Source organism: Grampus griseus, assembly GCF_964374135.1.
Source record: "Grampus griseus genome assembly, chromosome: 14".
Lineage (NCBI taxonomy): Eukaryota > Metazoa > Chordata > Mammalia > Artiodactyla > Delphinidae > Grampus > Grampus griseus.
Window position 1 is genome coordinate 77,114,390 of NC_139008.1, and position 24,374 is coordinate 77,138,763.

Consider the following 24,374-nt stretch of genomic DNA (forward strand, 5'->3'; position numbering starts at 1 on the left):
GCATGACATCAATGGTGTCCCCCTTCTGTACATATAGGTATGGGGATCTCCCAGGTGGGATCTTCCAAAGGGCTAAAGGAAGCCCAGGTCAATCTAGAGAAGGCCATACAAACTAACTTTACATATTTAATTCCTTTAACTATAGATATAGAGTGCAAGCTGTGTCACACAGCTTACACTTGAAAAACAAAGAAAATAATGGCAATAATGTATATAATTATAGTGTGGCCACGGCAGTCCAACCTACCCACTTTGGTTTCTGCTCAGTTGATCTGATCCGTCTTTGAACAGTTTCTTACTCATTCAAAGTTTAGTTACTCTTGACAAACTGGAGAAAAAAATATCAGACTGGAGAAAAATAACCACTAAGTACAAATAGGTTTCTGAGAAAGACTTTATTTCTACTTTGTGGAATCCAATCAAGGGAGGAGACAGATCAAATACTACACTCTCACATTAGATTAGCCACACTGTTATAACATTTAATAAAACTTAAGGTTCTTCTATTTAACATTATTAATAGTATTTAAGAATGAGATTATATTGACTTGACGCCATAAGGGCTAGAATTTCCCATCAAGTTTTCCACATATTGGTAAAGAAAGCAAGTAGGTTTTCTTTAGAGCTTTCATTTCAAGAGTCCCTTGCCAGAAATAATCTTATATCAAGACACTACGTTTAGACTCCCTTTTGCAAGAACACCAGAATCATAACTAACTGCTGAACAATCATTGACAGGAAGACACTGGAACTCACCAAAAAATATACCCCATGTCCAAAGACAAAGGAGAAGCCGCAATAAGATGGTAGGAGGGGTGAAATCACAATAAAATCAAATCCCAGAACCTCTGGGTGGGTGACTCACAAACTGGAGAACATTAATACCACAAAAGTCCACCCACTGTAGTGAAGGTTCTGAGCCCCGCATCAGGCTTCCCAACCTGGGGTGCCGGCAATGGGAGGAGGAATTCCTACAGAATCAGACTTTGAAGGCTAGCAGGATTTGATTGCAGGACTTCGATAGGACTGGGGGAAACAGAGACTCCACTCTTGGAGGGCACACACAAAGTAGTGTGTGCATCGGGACCCAGGGCTAGGAGCAGTGACCCCATAGGTGACTGAACCAGACCTACCTGCTGGTGTTGGAGGGTCTCCTGCAGAGGTGCCATTAGCCCCACCAAAGAGCTGAGTAAGCTCTAGTGCTGGGTCGCCTCAGGCCAGACAACCAACAGGGAGGGAACCCAGCCCCACCCATCAGCAGACAAGCAGATTAAAGTTTTACTGAGCTCTGCCCACCAGAGCAACACCCAACTCTACCCACCACCAGTCCCTCCCATCAGGAAGCTTGCACAAGCCTCTTAGATAGCCTCATCCACCAGAGGGCAGACAGCAGAAGAAGAACCACAATTCTGCAGGCTGTGTAATGAAAACCACATTCACAGAAAGACATACGAAATGAAAAGGCAGAGGACTACGCTCCAGAAGAAGGAACAACATAAAACCCCAGAAAAACAACTAAATGAAGTGGAGATAGGCAACCTTCCAGAAAAAGAATTCAGAATGATGATAACGAAGATGATCCAGGACCTCGGAAAAAGAATGGAGGCAAAGATCGAGAAGATGCAAGAAATGTTTAACAAACACCTAGAAGAATTAAAGAACAAACAAACAGAGATGAACAATACAATAACTGAAATGAAAAATACACTAGAAGGAATCAATAGCAGAATAACTGAGGCAGAAGAATGGATAAGTGACCTGGAAGACAGAATGGTGGAACTCACTGCCACGGAACAGAATAAAGAAAAAAGAATGAAAAGAAATGAAGACAGCCTAAGAGACCTCTGGGACAACATTAAACACAACAACATTCATATCACAGGGGTCCCAAAAGGAGAAGAGAGAGAGAGAGGACCCCAGAAAATATTTGAAGAGATTATAGTTGAAAAATTCCCTAACATGGGGAAGGAAATAGCCACCCAAGTCCAGGAAGTGCAGAGAGTCCCAGGCAGGATAAACCCAAGGAGAAACACCCCCAAGACACATAGTAATCAAATTGACAAAAATTCAAGACAAAGAAAAATTATTGAAAGCAACAAGGGAAAAATGACAAGTAACATACAAGGGAACTCTCATTAGGTTAGCAGCTGATTTCTCAGCAGAAACGCTACAAGCCAGAAGGGAGTGGCATGATATATTTAAAGTGATGAAAGGAAAGAACCTACAACCAAGATTACTCTACCCAGCAAGGATCTCATTCAGATTCGAAGGAGAAATCAAAAGCTTTACAGACAAGCAAAAGCTAAGAGAATTCAGCACCACAAAACCAGCTCTACAACAAATGCTAAAGGAACTTCTCTAAGTGGGAAACACAACAAAAGAAAAGGACCTACAAAAACAAACCCATAACAATTAAGAAAATGGTAATAGGAACATACATAGCGATAATTACCTTAAACGTGAATGGATTAAATGCTCCAACCAAAAGACACAGGCTCGCTGAATGGACAAAAACAAGACCCATATATACACTGTCTACAAGAGACCCCATTCAGACCTAGGGACACATACAGACTGAAAGTGAGGGGATGGAAAAAGATATTCCATGCAAACAGAAATCAAAAGAAAGCTGGAGCAGCAATACTCATATCAGATAAAATAGACTTTAAAATAAAGAATGTTACAAGAGACAAGGACACTACATAACCATCAAGGGATCAATCCAAAAAGACATAACAATTATAAATATATATGCACCCAACATAGGAGCACCTCAATACATAAGGCAACTGCTAACAGCTATAAAAGAGGAAATCAACAGTAACACAATAATACTGGGGGACTTTAACACCTCACACCAATGGACAGATCATCCAAACAGATAATTAATAAGGAAACACAACCTTTAAATGACACAATAGACCAGGTATGTTTAATTGATATTTATAGGACATTCCATCCAAAAACAGCAGATTACACTTTCTTCTCAAGTGCACACAGAACATTCTCCAGGATAGATCACATCTTGAGTCACAAATCAAGCCTCGGTAAATTTAAGAAAACTGAAATCATATCAAGCATCTTTTCCGACCACAACACTATGAGATTAGAAATCAATTACAAAGAAAAAAACGTAAAAAACACAAACACATGAAGCTAAACAATACATTATTAAATAACCAAGAGTCACCTGAAGAAATCAAAGGGAAATCAAAACATACCTAGAGACAAATGACAATAAAAACATGACGATCCAAAACCTATGGGATGCAGCAAAAGCAGTTCTAAGAGGGATGTTTATAGCAATACAATCCTACCTCAAGAAACAAGAAAAATCTCAATTAAACAATCTAAACTTACACCGAAAGGAAGTAGAGAAAGAAGAACAAAACAAAACCCAAAGTCAGTAGAAGGAAAGAAATCATAAAGTTCAGAGCAGAAATAAATGAAATAGAAATGAAGAAAACAATAACAAAGATCAATAAAACTAAAAGCTGGTTCTTTGAAAAGATAAACAAAATTGATAAACCTTTAGCCAGACTCATCAAGAAAAAGAGAGAGAGGACTCAAATCAATAAAATTAGAAGTGAAAAAGGAGAAGTTACAACGGACACTGCAGAAATACAAAACATCCTAAGAGACTACTACAAGCAACTCTGCCAATAAAATGGACAACCTGGAAGAAATGGACAAATTCTTAGAAAGGTACAACCTTCCAAGACTGAACCAGGAAGAAATAGAAAATATGAACAGACCAATCACAAGTAATGAAACTGAAACTGTGATTAAAAATCTTCCAACAAACAAAAGTCCAGGACCAGATGGCTTCACAGGTGAATTCTATCAAACATTTACAGAAGAGCTAATACCCATCCTTCTCAAACTCTTCCAAAAAATTGCAGAGGAAGGAACACTCCCAAACTCATTCTACGAGGCCACCATCACCCTGATACCAAAACCAGACAGAGATACTACAAAAAGAGAAAATTACAGACCAATTATCACAGATGAATATAGATGCAAAAATCCTCAACAAAATACTAGCAAACAGAATCCAACAACACATTAAAAGGATCATACACCATGATCAAGTGGGATTTATCCCAGGGATGCAAGGATTCTTCAATATATGCAAATCAATCAATGTGATACACCATATTAACAAATTGAAGAAGAAAAACCATACGATCATCTCAATAGATGCAGAAAAAGCTTTTGACAAAATTCAACATCCATTTATGATAAAAACTCTCCAGAAAGTGGGCATAGAGGGAAACTACCTCAACATAATAAAGGCAATATATGACACACCCACAGCAAACATCATTCTCAATGGTGAAAAACTGAAAGCATTTCCTCTAAGATCAGGAACAAGACAAGGATGTCCACTCTCACCACTATTATTCAACATAGTTTTGGAAGTCCTAGCCACGGCAATCAGGGAAGAAAAAGAAATAAAAGGAATACAAATTGGAAAAGAAGTAAAACTGTCACTGTTTGCAGATGACATGATACTATACATAGAGAATCCTAAAGATGCCACCAGAAAACTACTAGAGCTAATCAATGAATCTGGTAAAGTTGTAGGATACAAAATTAATGCACAGAAATCTCTTAAATTCCTATACACTAACAACAAAAGATCAGATAGAGAAATTAAGGAAACAATCCCATTCACCACTGCAACAAAAAGAATAAAATACCTAGGAATAAACCTACCTAAGGTGGTAAAAGACCTGTACTCAGAAAACTATAAGGCACTGGTGAAAGAAATCAAAGAAGGCACAAATAGATGGAGAGATATACCATGTTCTTGGATTGGAAGAATCAATATTGTGAAAATGACTATACCACCCAAAGCAATCTACAGATTCAATGCAATCCCTATCAAATTACCAATGGCATTTTTTACAGAGCTAGAACAAACAACCCAATCCAAAAATGGGCAGAAGACCTAAATAGACATTTCTCCAAAGAAGACATATAGATGGCCAAGAAGCATGTGAAAAGCTGCTCAACATCACTAGTTATTAGATAAACGCAAATCAAAACTACAATGAGGTATCACCTCATACCGGTTAGAATGGGCATCATCAGAAAATCTTCAAAACAACAAATGCTGGAGAGGGTGTGGAGAAAAGGGAACCCTCTTGCACTGCTGGTGGGAATGTAAATTGATACAGCCACTATGGAGAACAGTATGGAGTTTCCTTAAAAAACTAAAAATAAAAAAATAATAATAATAAAAAATAAAAATAAAAAAAACTAAAAATAGAATTACCATATGACCCAGCAATCCCACTACTGGGCGTATATCCAGAGAAAACCATAATTCAAAAAGATACATGCACCCCAATGTTCACTGCAGCACTATTTACAATAACCAGGTCATGGAAGCAACCTAAATGCCCATCGACAGACGAATGGATAAAGAAGATGTGGCACATATATTAAAATGGAATATTACTCAGCCATAAAAAGGAATGAAATTGATGGATCTAGAGACTGTCATACAGAGTGAAGTAAGTCAGAAAGAGAAAAACAAATATCGTATATTAACATATATGTGGAATCTAGAAAAATGGTACAGATGAACCGGTTTGCAAGGCAGAAATAGAGACACATATGTAGAGAACAAACGTATGGACACCAAGGGGGGAAGGTGGTGGTGGTGGTGGCAGTGGGATGAATTGGGAGATTGGGATTGACATATATACACTGATGTGTATAAAACAGATAACTAATAAGAACATGCTGTATAAAAATAAAATAAAATTCAAAAATTCAAAAAAAACAGACACAATGTTTAGTTATAGTGAAGAGAACAGAACTAACCAGGAAAAGATGTTACAGCAAAAAGACTGTACAAGATTATTCTAAATCAAACACTCACAGCGTTTACTAAATTGCTGCCACCCTTCTAACATCAATTCTCTCAGCCTAGCAATTCCTATAAGGTACAAAACTTTCAAATATCTGTGTGTGTATACAAAGATGAGAAGGAAACAATGAAATGAAAACACCTGAGGAAAAGATGATTATGAATAAATTACTGTAATTTCCTTTATTATCCTTAAAGTTGATTTAATAGTTTAAAAATATTGCTTAACAGAACAAGGGTGGTAACATTTGTTAGATCCTAACTAAACATGATTCATTCTGGAATGCTTCTGATGACACAAGCTTACATAAATAATCTACTGGTAAGTTTGTTCAAAATTCACAATGGAGAGAGTTTTTCACACATACAACCCGAAACTATAGCTTCAATCTATGCAGACTGTTTTACTTTTTTAATTATAGAACTAATAAATTAATATAACTAATAATACTAAAATTAAATCAGTGTTGTTGTTCACTTGTTACTAAACACAAAGCAAAAAATCTGTGCCAACACAGATCCTAAAAGAGGTATTTTTGCCATTCTTTCCCTTGCAAGCTTGGCACTTGGCTTTGGTCAAAGCTGATGTAAATAGCGACAGAATTCAGCAATATATTCTCAGAAAAATAGGCCAAGAGAAGCAAAAGAACACAGGTGTTACACACTCGAGCAGTAATCATCTGCTCCCAGGGCACCTCGGAGACTTCAGCATCCTCAGCCAGAGCACCTGCTCCTCAAGCTAAGGAGTGCCTTCGAGGTACCACCACAGTACAGAAAGGTTTATTCTTGGCAAACATCTGACCCTTGTTTTTCCAGCTCTAAACTTCAAGGGTTCAAATGAAGGACAGGGTAATAGAAAAAATAAATAAATCCTCTGGAAACTTCGCCGTAATCAACTCTCTACCGTGTACCAGTTCATCCACGTGTCCCTTCCCCTCTCTACTCCAATTGAGCACTGCGATTGAGGAACTGTGAAAGGGCAAGGAGACATTTACCTGTTGAGCATCTAACTGGTACCAAGCCATGGAAACATCTGACAAATACTCTCTCCTTTAATCCTCACAATAAGCCTATGTTTATATACTTTTAGTCTTCCCTTTTGACATATTAAGAAACTCTCATTGAGGTAAATGGATCAGCAAAACATCTGAACAAAAATGAAATCCAATTATCCAAAGGTTTTAAAAATACAGGTTATTAATTAGCCTAAGCTTGTACTTTTGTTTTGTTTTGTTGGGGGAATGGGGGCTGTCTATGTGCCCTTTCACATTTATATTTTTCACAAATATAAAGGTCATATCAAAATACCTTTGTTCATGGGAGTCCAGTATACTATTCACTCTACTTTTGTATGTGTTTGAAATTTTCTATAATAAAATAAAATAATTAAGGGAAAAAATTATCTTTAACATAAAGCCAACCCAAAAAGTAGCTCTTACCTAAAGCTAATTTCCCATAGTGCCAAATGAAATTCAAATAAATCCAAATCTTCTAATTCACACATATCTTAAGATTTCTGAATACTTAAAAGCAGAATGAAAAAGCCAGGCATGCCAAGTCAACAATGAAACAGAAAAATCAAGCCAATACCAAAACCAAACATTTCACTTCCTCCCACTCACATTCACACACACATACACAAAATGAAGGATTCCAGTTGTCCCTTCCAGACAAAGCAATTGATGGGTGCCAGCCTAGCACGAGTCAGCTCAAAAATAATCTCAGCAACAGAGGCAAGGTTATGTCCACCTTCCATCCAACAGCGTAGAGCACAAGAGACTAGCTGTTTATGAATAACAGACTTACTTTCCATACCATCCATATGGTCTTCCAATTCCAGAATTTGTTTCTTCCTCATTGCTCTTTGGAAGAAGTAAAATATACAACAATTTCTCATTTCCTAGGCAAAGACTACCTCTCAAATTAAAGACTGACAAGCATATTCAAGACATAAAAGTATAGCTTTTATCATAAATTTGAAAACACCAAAACCATTAACCTAAATATCTGTCTAATTAAAAATTAGAAACAATGTTCCTAGCAATATATAAGAATTATTGTACCTACTTCTTCCTAAATCAGGACTGAGTGTTTTCCTGTTTATTAATTTTTATTTTATTTTTATTTATTTATTTTTTTGGCCACCCCATACGGCTTGTAGGATCTTAGTTCCCCAACCAGGTATTGAACCTGGGCCCACAGCAGTGAAAGTCCCGAGTTCTAACCACTGAACTGCCAGGGAATTCCTTGTTTATCAATTTTTTCATCTAGATTTCAAGTTGAGGAACAAGACTAACCATTAATACATTCATTTGTGATCTGCAATTTCAAAGCATTATCATACACATACTATGTAACATACAAAAAGCACTTAAAAGGGTTAAAATCCATGTTGAATCTTAAATGGGTAAAACTTTAAAACTCCTACTTGTCATCTGTCCACCAAACCAGGCCCCCACAAAAACAAACATCTGACTGGATTGGACATAATTAATCTGAGACTGAGCTAGGAATCATACTTTCAATTACAATTAATATTTTTACAAATCCATTGTGTTTTTATTTGATCCTTTTTAGTTCTTCACCTTGAAGTCCTAGCAGTTAGCACAGCACCTTCAACATACCCAAATGAGCAGGGAATTGGCTAGTTGTACTTTTCAGGACCTCAGATCTGTCCACCTCCACCTTACTTCCCTGATTTAACAAATAAATATTCATTGAGCACCTACAGTGTGCCAGACCAGCGTTCCAGGCAGGGATACAACAATGAACAAGAAATGAGGCCCTTGGGGCTTCCCTGGTGGCGCAGTGGTTGAGGCCGCCTGCTGATGCAGGGGACACGGGTTCGTGTCCCGGTCCGGGAAGATCCCACATGCCACGGAGCGGCTGGGCCCATGAGCCATGGCCACTGAGCCTGCGCGTCCGGAGCCTGTGCTCCGCAACGGGAGAGGCCACAGCAGTGAGAGGCCCGCAAAAAAAAAAGAAATGAGGCCCATGCATTTGCCACTGATTTAGAAGTCTGAGGATGGGCAGGGATATTTGAGTTAGCTAGTGAAAAGCTTAAGGATAGAGCCTAGTCTATGCTGGAAACCAGGTGGGGAGGCCCATGTGTCTGGAGGGAGAGAAGTGGCATAAATGAAGCTGGAGAGGGAGGTAAAGGTCAGATCACAAAAATTCTTATAAACTACAATAAGTAATCTGAACTTTATCCTAAAAGCAATGAAAGCCACTGAAGAGTAGAAGACAGACTGATCCTGTCTGACAAATGCTCTCTGAGCACCTGCCCAGTGCCAGACCTCTATTCTAAGACAGACACTCTTCCAGGTAGAAGGGAAGAGGCCTCAGCATCTAAATGCATCCTTCCGCCACTGGTCCAGAGAGCATCTATGTTACTAAGAAACTTCAGGTCACTGTTCACCACCATTGCCATGACTCTGTTCAGGAGATAAACAGCAAAAACATTCATGTAAATATGAATACCACCAAGAACATGTACAGCCAATGGGCCCAGTGGGGTAAAAAATTAAACTAAATGACTCTTCAAGAATTTCTTTAAAATTTTTTTGCTGTCTTAAATGTCTACAATTAAAATACATTCACTGTTATTCCTGGCAATTAAGGCACGTTAACATCAACTGAACTGACCCTCAATTAAACACATCTTCTGGGGATATAAAATCACTCAAAATTCTGAAAATTTTTTACTAAAATGAAGCCATGCTCCCTTGCTGAAGACTTAAAAAATAACAGAGGTATGGTGTCCACATCATCCATCACTGTACCCCCAAACCTAGCACACTCTAAGGGTTTAACACATAAAGATTAAGTTAGCTCTAAGAAAACAGCCAAAACAGGCAAATGCAAAGCAAGTCTGTAAATCTTTTCTTTTATCACAGGCCCCAAAGCACAAACATTTTCTAAGTACCCACCTGTCTTTAATCACTACCATTATCACTCACATTTAGATAAATACATTTGAAATTCAGCTGATACCAGGGAAAAAAAATCAAAGTGCCAAATTTTACCATGTCACAGATGCAGAAGTCCAGCAGGTTTTTACACGTTAGACTTTTCTGTTTCCTCGTTCTTTAACGTTCTCTTCACTTTCTGATAATGTTATAAAGGGAAAATGTTATAAAATAATTTTAAAAAATGTTATAAGGGGAAAAAACAAATCCTGTGTTCACATCACACACCTCCTAGTCAGCCAGGCACCATCTTAGCAAGCTGTTTCTCATCACTACCTGCCATCCTGTGCCTGTGGTGGCCTGGGGAGGTATGGGGAAACAGAGTGCTCTGTTTCAAACAATCAGAAGGAAAAAAATCATACTTAACACCAAACTCAAAGTCATGCATCCGGGTCTACATTCTAAGTATCACCACTTATTAAACAGCAAAACATAAAAGGTGCTGGTTAATGGAGATTTGAGGCTAACAAAATGCCAAGTGATATATACTTTTCCCTATCTTCAAAATCATCGTATACTTTAATTTCTGTATGGAAAAAAAAAATAAGTCCAGTGTTTCATGGACTATACTCATCAATCTATAATATTTTCTAAATTTCTCTTCTATATCATATGTTTAATCAGTAAACTGTATTGTCCCCAACAAAAATTTGGTGTGCCAACTTCTGGCCCTGTCTTACATGGACTTTCAGAGAACTGCAATTAGAAACAGAAAACATTTAAATTTAAGTTACATTTCAGTCCTACTGAACAAAATAATCAACAAAGACATCAATAAGATTTGGACTCTTCAAACACTTGAAATATTTAATGGAATCTGCAGAGCATGTCAAGTTTGGCAAAGACAGTAACCATTTTAAAGACCAAGAATCAGGGCTCCACCGGTGGCTCAGTGGTTAAGAATCCGCCTGCCAACGCAGGGGACACGGGTTCAAGCCCTGGTCCAGGAAGATCCCACATGCCGCGGAGCAACTAAGCCCGTGCGCCACAACTACTGAGCCTGCGCTCTAGAGCTCGTGAGCCACAACTCCTGAGCTCACAAGCCACAACTACTGAAGCCCTGCGAGCCACAACGAAGAGTAGCCCCCACTCCCCGCAACTAGAGAAAGCTGGTGCACAGGAACGAAAACCCAATGCAGCCAAAAATAAATTAATTAATTTTTAAAAAAAGAAATCAAGAAACCAGCATCAAACTTAAACAAGTGAGAGAAAGATAAACCAAAAAACCTTGCCTCCTGCTTCTCAGAAATCAGCTCAATAATAGCTTGTGTAAGATATGCCTATCAGTAACTTAGGGAAAACTTTCACGGGCAGAAAAAGTAAACGACTACAATGTAGGGAGCAAAAGTTCAGTCAAAAACTTACCAAGTAGTATATTTTTTAAAGTACAAACAAAAGGGGCTTCCCTGGTGGCACAGTGGTTGGAGTCCGCCTGCCGATGCAGGGGACACGGGTTGGTGCCCTGGTCCGGGAAGATCCCACATGCCGTGGAGCGGCTGGGCCCGTGAGCCATGGCCGCTGAGCCTGCGCGTCCGGAGCCTGTGCTCCGCAACGGGAGAGGCCACAACAGTGAGAGGCCCGCGTACAGCAAAAAAAAAAAAAAAAAAAAAAAGTACAAACAAAAGAAAAATATAAATAAATTGAACCTCGTTAAAGTCAAAAGCTTTTGCGCATCAAAGGACCCTACCAAGAGAGTGAAAAGACAACCCATAGGATGGGAGAAAATACTTGCAAATCATATATATCTGGTAGTGGTTTAATATTCAAAAAATATAAAGATCTCTTAACAACGGACAATCCAATTTAAAAAGGGCAAAGGAACCTGAATAGACAGTTCTCTAAAGAGGATACACAAATAGCCAATAAACATATGAAAATATGCTCAACCTCATTAGTCATTAAGGAAATGCAAACCAAAACCACAATGAGCTACCATTTCACACCTACGAGGATGCCTACACTTTAAAAAAAAACACACACACTCAGAAAATAAGTGTTGGCTGCAAGGATGTGGAATATATTGCTGGTGAGAATGTAAAATGGTGCAGCCACTGTGGAAAGTCTGGCAATTCCTCAAAAAATTAAACAGAATTACCATATGACCTAGCAATTCCACTCCCAGGTAAATACCCAAAGAATTGAAAGCAGGGACTCAAACAGATACTTGTATGCCAACATTCATAGCAGCACTATTTACAACAGCCAAAAGGTAGAAGCAACTCAAGTGTTCATCAACAGATGAGAAAAAGTGTGGTATATACAAGATAGGATATTATTCATCCATAAAAAGAATACAGTTCTGACACATGCTATGACATGAATGAACCCTGGAAACATTTTGCTAAGTGAAATAGAGCAGACACAAAAGGACAAACATTGTATGATTACACTTATATGAGGTACCTAGAGCAGTCAAACTTACAGGATGGAAAGTAGATTAGCAGTTGGGGGGGGGGTGATGGATGGGGAGTTACTGCTTAATGGGAAGAGACTTTCTGTTTGGGGCAATAGAAATTTTTGGAAATAGCTGTAATGGTTGCAAAACATTGTGAATGTAATTAATGCCACTGAGTTGCACATTTAAATTACCAAAATACATGGCAAAGTTCATGCTATAAATATTTTACCACAAAGAAATAGGGGGAAAAAAGACAAAGTAGTTTTGGGCAAAATGAATTCAAAATCACTTCAAAATCAGGATTAACAGAAGAAGCAATCCTTCCCCCAGATTAAATGCAATCCAACAACAAAGAGGCTAGCTTGACCAGGCAATAGTTTCTTCATTCATTTCAATAAATATTTAAGTGCATATAACGTGCTAGGCAAAAGGACATTACAACCCAGAGAACTCCCCTATCATTACTCTATAGATTATGATGATGTGGATAAAATGAGTTTTTCTTTAAAAGTTAAACGATTAAATGGTTTTATTTAAAATATAAAGATTCATAATAAGTACATCAAGAAAGTCAGTCTACTATCATCTCTGATCCATCTGATTTAACTTCCCTAAGTTGGCAATGTTTTCATTTTTCTGCAATGGAAGAAAGAATTTTTTTTTTAACTACACAAACATGACCCCAACACAGCATTTAGGAAAATACTATTTTCTAGCCTTCAAAAGCCAATGGTCTACCAATCTGAAAACACATACATTATAATCATGAGTATAATTTAGGCTTAGTGCCTAAAAGCACAACTCCTCAAAATGGGGTAACTAGTTCTATGAGTAAAAAAAATACTCCTGCTTTTCCATTTTTCCAAGCATACAGTTGTTCAACACATGAGAATTAAGCAAAAAGTTTAAATGACTATTAATCACACTTTTAGATGGTGAAAAAAGTTCCCTCTTTACTGGTATTTAAATGTTTTACAGCTCTTTAATAAAAATAATGAACAGCTGTGCTCACTAGCACACCTCTAATTTAAGTTTTAAAACACAACACTGAGTTTTCCTACAATCTACACTTCCCTGTACGTGTCACTCCACAACATTTTTCATAATCATAATTATGCCACTAATAAGCCTCAGAGAACTGTTCATAATTGATGATGGTAACTAAGGTACTTCAGAAACAATGCCCAGCTTCCCTTCTAGTCATTGCAAAGTACCTGGCTATCTTTGTAACCTGGGAAGGAGGCGGAACAATACTTATAGTCTAATAATTACTCAAACTAACAAAAGGGGTGGGGGGAGGGAATCTAAGAAGAGACAGCACTTTAAATTATTCAATGTGATTCCCAGGCTTGGGAAAACCCTGGATTCATGGGATCACTAGAGGAGGTATGAATGCTCTTCCATATAAGCCACAATATTAAAAAGAATTACTGTACCGTGAGAAAACCATAATTCAAAAAGAGTCATGTACCACAATGTTCATTGCAGCTCTATTTACAATAGCCAGGACGTGGAAGCAACCGAAGTGTCCATCGACAGATGAACGGATAAAGAAGATGTGGCACATATATACAATGGAATATTACTCAGCCATAAAAAGAAGTGAAATTGAGTTATTTGTAGTGAGGTGGATGGACCTAGAGTCTGTCATATAGAGTGAAGTAAGTCAGAAAGAGAAAAATAAATACCGTATGCTAACACATATATATGGAATCTAAAAAAAAAAAAATGGTTCTGAAGAACCTAGGGGCAGGACAGTAATAAAGATGCAGACGTAGAGAATGGACTTGAGGACACGGGGAGGGGGAAGGGTAAGCTGCAATGAAGTGAGATAGTGGCATGGACATACATATACTACCAAATGTAAAATAGCTAGTGAGAAGCAGCCGCATAGCACAGCGAGATGAGGGAGATCAGTTCGGTGCTTTGTGACCACCTAGATGGGTGGGTTAGGGAGGGTGGGAGGGAGAGGCAAGAGGGAGGAGATATGGGGATATGTGTATATGTATAGCTTTTTCACTTTGTTATAAACCAGAAACTAACACACCATTGTAAAGCAATTATATTCCAATAAAGATGTTAAAAAAAAGAAAAAGAATTACTGGGTCAAAATGTAATATTCATTTCTCATTTAACATCCAATTACCTAGAGGAATGAAGATGGGGCAGGAGCTAATGAGTCCAGGGCTCTATTTCATGCTTAAAAGCAAAAGTGTGAGGCTAGAAGTAAAGACTGATTTAGCAGGTTAAAACTTAAAAGGATTACCCAGGGGACAAAAAGCAGAGAAAGAAAGAGGAAAAAAAAAGTCTCAACATCCCAAAGATATTTCCATAAAATTCTTTTAGTATTTTTCCTTTGACCAAGACAACACACATTTTTTTGTTGTTTCTTTGACACAATGATTTCAAAGATAGACTTCAAGGCAGACATTCTACGTCTGTCTCATTTTTAGGGCAAATGTCCTCAAACAATAGCATTGCACAGTCTGAATTTCTCCATTCACCCTACAGAGTGAAACTGTTAAGTCTGATGGTTATACACCGACACTTCACAGAATCCATGGCTCAGTATTGCACTAAAGGTGGGAAACTAAGTGAATGGGAGATGTGAATTTTTTTTAATGGGGTGTCTTTACTTGACAGAACTCATTATTCCTTCTTCTCCTTCAAGGTTCAACTCACACTTGCTCAGAATCATGGAACTTCAGATCTGAGAGGGACCCTAGAATCTGTACTTTAGTCCATTGCTTTATTTTACAGATGAGAAAACTGAAGTAAAGGTTTCCATCTAGTTATTGGTAAAGCTGGACTGGAGCTCAATCCTCCTCTCAGTTTAGTACTAGCATTAGGCCAAGAGGACATCTCCTATGGTTATAAATAATAATTATTAACATATGGAGCTTTGTGTCAAGCTCTGTGCTAAGCCCTCTTAAAGGCATATTCCACTCAATTCTCACAACGACCCTGAGAAAGATGGTATCCTCCACGGGGCAGATAAGAAAATTGAAAATAGTGTGCCCACTCAGTCAGAGTTGATTCAAACCCAGATCTGGCTGATTTCTAAGTTAATGTTCACTCCTATCCTACAGCCCTTACCATGGCCTATAGGGTCCTACAAGGCCTGACCCCTACCATCTTTCTAAGCTCGTTTCCTACCATTTCTCACTTATAAAAATCCAGTCAACCTTCCCTCAAGTGCATTTCTGCCTCAAGACCTTCACGTATGCTTGACACGCCCATCACCATCCCAATCCCCAGACCTGTGACCTGTTCTACCCCTTCAAGTCAAATATCACCTCATTAATGAAGCCTTCCCTAACCACCCTATCTAAAACAGACCCTCAGGGACTACCCTGGTGGCGCAGTGGTTGAGAATCCACCTGTAAATGCAGGGGACACGGGTTTGAGCCCTGGTCTGGGAAGGTCCCACATGCCGTGGAACAACTAAGCCCGTGAGGGCCCCAACTACTGAGCCTGCACACCACAACTACTGAAGCCCATGTGCTCTAGGGCCTGTGTGCCGCAACTACTGAGCCCATGCACCACAACTACTGAAGCCCGCGCGCCTAGAGCCCATGCTCCACAACAAGAGAAGCCACCGCAATGAGAAGCCCGCGCACCACTACTAAGAGTAGCCCCCACTCGCCAGAACTAGAGAAAGCCAGTGCGCGGCCACAAAGACCCAACACAGCCAAAAATAAATAAATAAATAAATAAATAAATAGACCCTCAGTCACTCCTACCACTGTCTGAAATTATATTGTATATTGGCTGTCTCCCCATCAGAATTAAAACACCACAAAGGGCAAAAACGTCCCACTAGAATGAAATCACCAGGATGGCAGAAACATTCTGCCTTACTCATTTCTAGATTGCCTGATACCCAAAAGAGTATCTGACAAGAGGAGGCACTCCAAAAAAACTACCTATTGAATAAAGGAATGAGTGCCTGTGTCTGAATCTCTCACCTCATTAAGGATCAGTATCATACAAGTCAGCAATTGATTACATACTATTTTCTATTTTCTCTAGTTATTTCTTATGATTAATCTTGTATTTTCAACCATATAGTATATGCTGCAGAGGTATTTTATCTTATTTATTTATTTATTTATTTATTTATTTATTTATTTTTACAGCTATTTCATAATTCTCAACTTTGGGCAAGTTAATGACTCAACCTGGGCTTATACAATCATCTGTAAAATGAAAGCAGCAGTCAAAAGTCTAGAATCCAAATATCTCCCATAGCTGGTAACATGATAGGAAGACACTCAAATACTGGATTATTATTGACCCACAGATCTTAAATTCCTTTAATTTTCTCACAGCTTTCTACAAAAATACACACAGTGTGCAAAGGAAGGCATACTCTTATTTAGCTAGTATTAGAAACTAAAGAATAACTGTCCTTTCACTAATAGTACACACAGGCCTGCCTCTTCTCACGATAACTCCTTTAACTTCTTCTAAGCCAACACCCAATCTGTTTGCTTCTGATTAACCTTTATCTTGACCAATGTTAACCACTAGTTTTCTCTAGTTCTTTGACAGGCCTTTGCAGCATCACATTGCCTACTTCTTGCTTACTAAAGTTCTGTTTGCTTATATAGTTGGATGTGTACAACGTATCTTCCATGATCTAAAATGCTGCAAAATTAGGGAAGCAAGTAAGTCAGTAGCACTTTGGCTTCTACGTCTTTTTCCTCTCTTAAAGAGCTCTAAAGAGTCATGGCAACACAAGAAGACCCTCCTTCCTGGCGATGTTATACGATGTTATACGCTGCTCTCACTGGCCTGTCAAGCTCTGGGGGGAAATGTCAGGGTTGGGGGCAGAATTATCTACTGGCTAGAGTAGCGATGCCTTGGAACAGCAACTGATACTGGCCAAACGGCTGCTTCCAAAGACTGTCCAAGACTAGCACATTTTCACTGTTAAGAGACTTCAATTCCAAACCCAAGACTTTGTTTCCGACATAGCAAACTGCGGCAGAAAGGACATAAAACATCACCAAAATCCTGGTCAAAAGTGGTGCTGTTTAGTTTTATAACTTCAATCTGTTCTCCAAATATGGTTTCCTTCTAAGAAGACTGACACGATGCAATACTCAAAGGAAACATCTGAGTGAGTGAGTGAGTCCGTACAGGCACACGTGGGGAGAAGGGGGTCCTTAAACAGGGTAAGGCTTTTTAATTTTCTAAAATAAAATAACCCACATTCACAATATGACATATTTCACTCCAGAAAAGCTCAGAAACTAAGTGCACTGAAGCATTTAGAGGACACTTTCATGTGAGGAACAACAAAAAGGCTGTTTTCATACTACACTTAACAAGGGGGGAGATGGGACTTCCCTGGTGGCACAGTGGTTAAGAATCTGCCTGCCAAATGCAGGGGACACGGGTTTGAGGCCTGGTCTGGGAAGAGCCCACATGCGGCGGAGCAACTAAGCCCATGAGCCACAACTACCACAACTACCGAGCCTGCACGCCTAGAGCCCGTGCTCCGCAACAAGAGAAGCCACTGCAATGAGAAGCCCGCGCACCACAACGAACAGTAGCCCCCACTCGCCGCAACTAGAGAAAGACCGCGCGCAGCAACAAAGACCAAACACAGCCAAAAAAATATATATATATATACACACATATATATATTTAAAACAAGGGGGGAATCTGAAATTTTCCTGGGGTTATTAGAGAAAGTTGCATTCAGTTATTTAAAACATGTATCTTATCTAAAATCTTAGGTCCAAAATTTGCATAGGATGTGAATGAATTATCAACTTTCTATACATAAATACTTCTGACTATGCTAACACATATATATGGAATTTAAGAAAAAAAATGTCATGAAGAACCTAGGAGTAAGACAGGAATAAAGACACAGACCTACTAGAGAATGGACTTGAGGATATGGGGACGGGGAAGGCTAAGCTGTGACAAAGCAAGAGAGTGGCATGGACATATATACACTACCAAATGTAAAATAGATAGTTAGGGCTTCCCTGGTGGCACAGTGGTTGAGAGTCCGCCTGCCGATGCAGGGGACGCAGATTCGTGCCCCGGTCTGGGAAGATCCCACATGCCGCGGAGCGGCTGGGCCCGTGAGTCATGGCCACTGAGCCTGCGCGTCCAGAGCCTGTGCTCCGCAACAGGAGAGGCCACAACAGTGAGAGGCTCGCGTACCGCAAAAAAAAAAAAAAAAAAAAAGATAGCTAGTGGGAAGCAGCCGCATAGCACAGGGAGATCAACTCAGTGCTTTGTGACCACCTAGAGGGGTGGGATAGGGAGGGTGGGAGGGAGGGAGACACAAGAGGGAAGAGATATGGGAACATATGTATATGTATAACTGATTCACTTTGTTATAAAGCAAAAACTAACACACCATTGTAAAGCAATTATACTCCAATAAAGATAAAAAAAAAAAAACTTCTTACTAAAAGTTTGGCTAAGATGCAGTTCTAGTGTTTCAAATAGCTTTGTTTTCTGGCCAAGTATAAGATCAGAGAATCAAGTGATTTGCTCAAGGTCATTTGGTCAAATCAGGTGGGATTAGAATTACTGATTCCTGTCTTCCAAAAGCCAGCCATGAATCAAACTTTTCTTGGAACTAAGCAGGACAAAAGGGAAAAATCATTCCCCATTTCCTTTCCTCAATAATCAAGACAAAAGAAAAATTAATTTAAATAGTGGAACTTTAATAAAATTTCATCAGTATATAGACTACTGCCTCTAACCATGCACAGGCATCTCTCTTAAAATCAGTAACTAAACAATTTGCAAAGGTCAGTAACCTCTATACAACCTTGCCATGTGACAGCACCATAAAGTTAATAAGATTTTTAAAATCAGCCCTTCAAATGTATGTCCATCTGTAAATAGTTCACTTCTCTTATCTTCTAAAAGACCTGGTCAGACTGGAACATGGAGGTACTCCAAGCTCTTAGTTTTTTTTTTTTTTTTTTTTAAGTTAAAGGATCATAAATAAGTTCAAAGTTCTCTTCGGAACCCTGAAAGGAATAGGGATATTTCAACAGTGCAGGTAAAACAAGTGATGAAATAAACGATAATCACTCAGGCTGTGGAGGGCAGGGTGCTACAGAGAAGAGGCACGTATGCATTTATTTGTGTGTGTGTGTGTGTGTGTGTGTGGTACGCGGGCCTCTCACTGTTGTGGCCTCTCCCGTTGCGGAGCACAGGCTCCGGACGCGCAGGCTCAGAGGCCATGGCTCACGGGCCCAGCCGCTCCGCGGCATGTGGGATCCTCCCAGACCGGGGCACGAACCCGTGTCCCCTGCATCAGCAGGCGGACTCTCAACCACTGCGCCACCAGGGAAGCCCACGTATGCATTTTTATAACCATATTCCCTTCCTCTTCCTTTTTCAAATCCACCACCTCCCTCACACTTTCTGCCCCATCCTTTTCATTTCTACTTTTAAACTGCTGATATAAAACACTACTTTTGATTTAATAACAAAAACATAATGGCCAATGAAGTCATATTTTTAAATTACTTAACTGGATTGGCAGGGGTTTATTTAAGTAGCTAAGCGCACTTTGTATTTGTTACAAACACATTATAGTCAGATTTAGTAATATTCCTCACATCCAATTTTCTAAGCCAAATGGTACCACTACCTCCATTTCAGATGACCCTCAAGTCCAGGAAAATTTCCCTTTGCTGTTAGACTATGGGACACTAACATTAAGAGCTAGCATTAGATCTCAAAAATACCAACAATAGTTAGGTTGAAATTGTAGCTGGGCTATATTACACATGAGCAACTTTAAAACATTTAAAACTAACATGGTTTTTCTCATATCTCAAATTCAAGTCTACATAATTCCAAATATAGCTGTAACACACTCTCAGGTTGATGATTTCTCTTTAGCCGTAGAGCACAGCGTGGCCACAGGGTATACAAAGTAAATCAAAAGCAGGACTGGAAAAATATTAAACCTGGAAGGAAATACAAGTCTGACACTTCCCATTATGCCAGAAAACAGGATTGTCATTATTTGGAAATGTATTAGATTGAGCTATATATCAAACTGCCAATATACAACTGGTTTTGACCTGCAAAAAATGGAAATTTCATGTGGTTCAACCCAGTATTATTTTCTAAGCTCATTTTAACAATTGTCTCAAATAAGGTCTTCATAATCCAAGGCATATAAAACCTTCTATTTCTCTAGACTGCCTTAACTTTTTGAAAAGATTTGCCACCCTCTGTCCAAAGCTGATTATTTAAAAAATTAAGCTCCTAAACAGGAAAGCCAAGATAAATAAAATCACCAAACTGCTCAATGTATCCTTCTAAAACCACTTCACATCCTTCCCACCACTCCCCTTTCCAACTAACAGAAGTGAATCTTAAGTAGATCTGCCCTTTAGAAGACCCACATTTAAGAAGAAATTAGTGAATATTTAAGTGCTTTGCATCTTTCTCAGTTATCAGTGATGTAGGAATCTAAGTGTGGTAGAAGCCCATTGCTTTATTATTTTTTTTAAATTTACTTATTTATTTATTTTTGGCTGCGTTGGGTCTTCGTTGCTGCGCGCGGGCTTTCTCTAGTTGCAGGAGTGGGGGCTACTCTTCGTTGCAGTGCGGGGCTTCTCATTGCGGTGGCTTCTCTTGTTGCAGAGCACAGGCTCTAGGTGCGCAGGCTTCAGTAGTTGTGGCTCGCGGGCTCTAGAGCACAGGCTCAGTAGTTGTGGCACACAGGCTTAGCTGCTCCGCAGCATGTGGGATCTTCCCAGACCAGGGATCAAACCCATGTCCCCTGCATTGGCAGGCGGATTCTTAACCACTGCACCACCAGGGAAGCCCCAAGCCCACTGCCTTTCACTGGGGTTCCACTGACCTAAAAATCTACTGCTGAAGAGTTTTAATTAAGTTGTTACGTTCCATCTCTGTTTTAGAATCTGGCTTCTGATCTTTCTAATCAAGAGGGTGTTTAGGGGCTTCCCTGGTGGCACAGTGGTTGAGAGTCCGCCTGCCGATGCAGGGTACACGGGTTCGTACCCCGGTCTGGGAAGATCCCACATGCCGCGGAGCGGCTAGGCCCGTGAGCCATGGCCGCTGAGCCTGCGCGTCCAGAGCCTGTGCTCCGCAACGGGAGAGGCCACAACAGTGAGAGGCCCACATACAGCAAAAAAAAAAAAAAAAAAAAGAGGGTGTTTACTATCCCAGTGGGATATATTTTTCCATTTCGACATAGCTTATTTATGCACCCACACCAGAAAAAACCCATCACTTTCACAAAAGGGGATATGGCTTCAAGACTGCCTCTAGGTTCAAATCCATCATTTCACACCCATTTTTATTAGCCTAATATCCAATATGCTAATGAACTCTTTTCTCAATTAATTCCACTAATTACTCACCTGTTCTTATTCTGCCCAGACTCCTATCCCCTCATCTGATCCATCAGGCCACATACAACACCTTCCCAGAGGGATGCTTTTCCTAAGACATTTCATAAAATGTTACGGCAGTAGGATACTACCTGTTCTATCTTTGTAGTACAAACTAGATCTAGTTTGTACTACAAATCATCAATATTTACCATCAAATGAAATATGCTCTTTAAAAAAAACAATCAGGAGAGGACTTCCCTGGTGGTGCAGTGGTTAAGAATCCGCCTGCCAATGTAGAGGACATGGGTTCAAGCCCTGGTCTGGGAAGATCCCACATGCCGCGGAGCAACTAAGCCTGTGTGCCACAACTACTGAGCCTGCTCTCTGGAGCCCACGAGACACAACTACTGAGCCTGCATGCCACAACTACTGAAGCCCGCACGCCAAGAGCCCGTGCTCTGCAGCAAGAGAAGACACCGCAGTGAGAAGCCCGCTCGCCGCAACTAGAGAAAGCCCGAGCGCAGCAATGAAGACCCAACACATCCAAAAATAAATAAATAAAATAAATAAATTTATTTTTAAAAAAAAATCAGGAGACAATCTCCAGCTCTATCTGGAAATTTCTCTATTCAGCTAGTTCAGTGTTGACAGGTCAACAGAGAATGGCACTAATCATTACTACAATCCTAAAGGGTATTTCCCTAGAGTTAAACCATCAACCCTTTCCTAACATCCAAATGATCCAGACTTTTTACAGCAAAATTTACTCTCCTTGCCCCACCCCCAACAGCATTTTCTGATCATTTTTCACCTTAAACTGAGGTTTTCTCTAGGGCCTCATGGTGATGCCAAGTCAGGCAAATACATACCTTAAACCTTCCATCTACTCCCTCCCTTCTTTCTTGAAAGCTACATATAATAGCTTTTTTTTTTTTTGAAAACTCTCTAAGCATCAGGTACAATGATAAGTGCTTTAAAAGGGAACTTATCTACTTCCATCCTTAAAACCCTATAAGGTTAGGATGAGTACCCCCATTTTACAGAGAAGAAAAGGTGAGGCTTAGTAACTTGCTCAAGGTCATAAAGGGCAGCGATTAGAATCCAAATCTGACCTCCATGTCCTCTGACCTTAACCCTCATGCTGTTATTTCCTTCTAATGTTTCTTCACATCCTAAATGTCTGCTCTATGCTCTTAGACAGCCTATGCTTGGTCAGGGTTCAGTTTCTCCAGGGCTGTCTTTCCTTTAAAGGACATGCCTTTGAGAAGAATGAGTCCCCATTCCACCTTTTCTCCATGCTCCTTCCCACCTGCACCATTTCCCCAAGGCCCTTGTCATATCTCCTCCTCTAGGACCAATTTAAATGTACACACCCCCGGCCCCATAGGATACTACTGAAGGGCCACCTTCTACCCTCAAGGCTAGGAGAGAGCAGAAGTTAAAGAAAGGGGAGAAAGGAAGAGCCCAGACAGCACCCCTTCCCCAAGTCTTCAATCAGAAAGAAACTGTGCCTGAGGACCAGAGGGGGGTGGTGAGGATTCGGGGAAGGATAGGAGATAAGGGAGAGGAGATGACAGGGAGTGCCCTTGGGGGTAGGCGGGGCAGGGGGAGGGGATGGAGAGGAGGCGTGGCACACTCAGGGGTTCGTAGACTGAATGGAGGGGGTGGACCTCCCTGGGGGGTGGGGGATGCCACCCTGCTAGGAAAGGGATCTGGCCACTTGGAAGAGGAGAATGTGTGTGTTGGGGAGGAGGACCTGAAGGTGGATGTAACAAGGGAAAGTCGAGGGAAGAAAGGGTAGGAGGGAGAGCAGGAAACGGTGGAGTCACCAGGGAGAAGAGAGGGGAAGGATGGATGGGAACCAGGAAGGTGGGACTCCTGGAGACCCCAGCACAGGGGCTCCGCGAGGAGGGGAGGGCGGGCCGCGGAGGTTCGGGGGCCGAGGAATGCCCGGAACCGGGGCTGGAGGAGACCCCGGAGGAGGGAGAGCGCCAGTTCTCGAGCCGAGGAGCGTTAAGTGGGGGTTCTAGGGAGGCCAGGGCAAGAAAGGGGGCGTCCCAGCACGCGCGCGCGCTCGCGTGTGTGTGTGTGTGTGTGTGTGTGTGTGTGTGTGTGAAGGCATGGTCGGGTTCCCGCGGGGAAGGGGTTAAAGGAGGGCAGGGGGTGGGCGGGAGGCTGGCGGGGGGAGGGGGGTTCTGGAGCCCGTCGGGGTGCAGGGTACTGGAATGTCCTGGAGCCCCCCGAGGGCCAGGCGTGGGATCTCCCGAGGGTCGGGCCGGAGTCCCCGTAGTCTTCTGAGGGCCAGGCTCGGGGTCGCCTCCCAGCCGGGTGTCTTCTGAAAGCCAGGGTCCCCTCAGGGCGGGGCGGGGGTTCCCGGGGTCCCCTTGAGGCCAGAGAGGCACCCCCAAGGTCCCAGGCCCCCTTCCTACCTATGCCGGGCGCCACATAGACGAAGTAGAGCAGCGAGGACGAGAGCGAGAAGAAGAAGAGCGCGGCGAGCAGCGAGCGGCGCGGCAGCCGCAGCAGCCCCCGGCGGACGCGCATGCTGCAGCCAGGCGGCCGCTCGAGGGCCGGGCCGGGCCTGCTCCCGCCGCTCTCCGTGCGCCGCCTCCTTGGCCGCCGCCGCCGCCGCCTGGGCCTCCGCCACCTCCCGGGCCTCGCCGGCCGCCGCTCGCCGCCGCCTCGCCGCTCCCAGCCGCCGGCCGCCGCTGGCCCGGCCACATGAAGCGGGCGGGGGCCTGAGCGGCCCGGTAGAGAGCGCAGCG

The 24,374-nt window shown here is 41.2% G+C and overlaps 1 protein-coding gene across 1 annotated transcript in view; it reads right to left on the reverse strand.

The window, feature by feature from the left end:
* Nucleotides 1-24,153, reverse strand: part of B4GALT5 (beta-1,4-galactosyltransferase 5) — a gene marked incomplete at its 5' end in the record, with an annotated part of 80,551 nt that extends 56,398 nt beyond the window's left edge. Inside the window, one exon of the mRNA XM_082671310.1 lies at nucleotides 24,039-24,153. Coding sequence (XP_082527436.1) covers nucleotides 24,039-24,153 — 115 coding nt within the window. The remainder of the gene's footprint in view (nucleotides 1-24,038) is intronic.
* Between the last annotated feature and the right edge of the window lie 221 nt (nucleotides 24,154-24,374).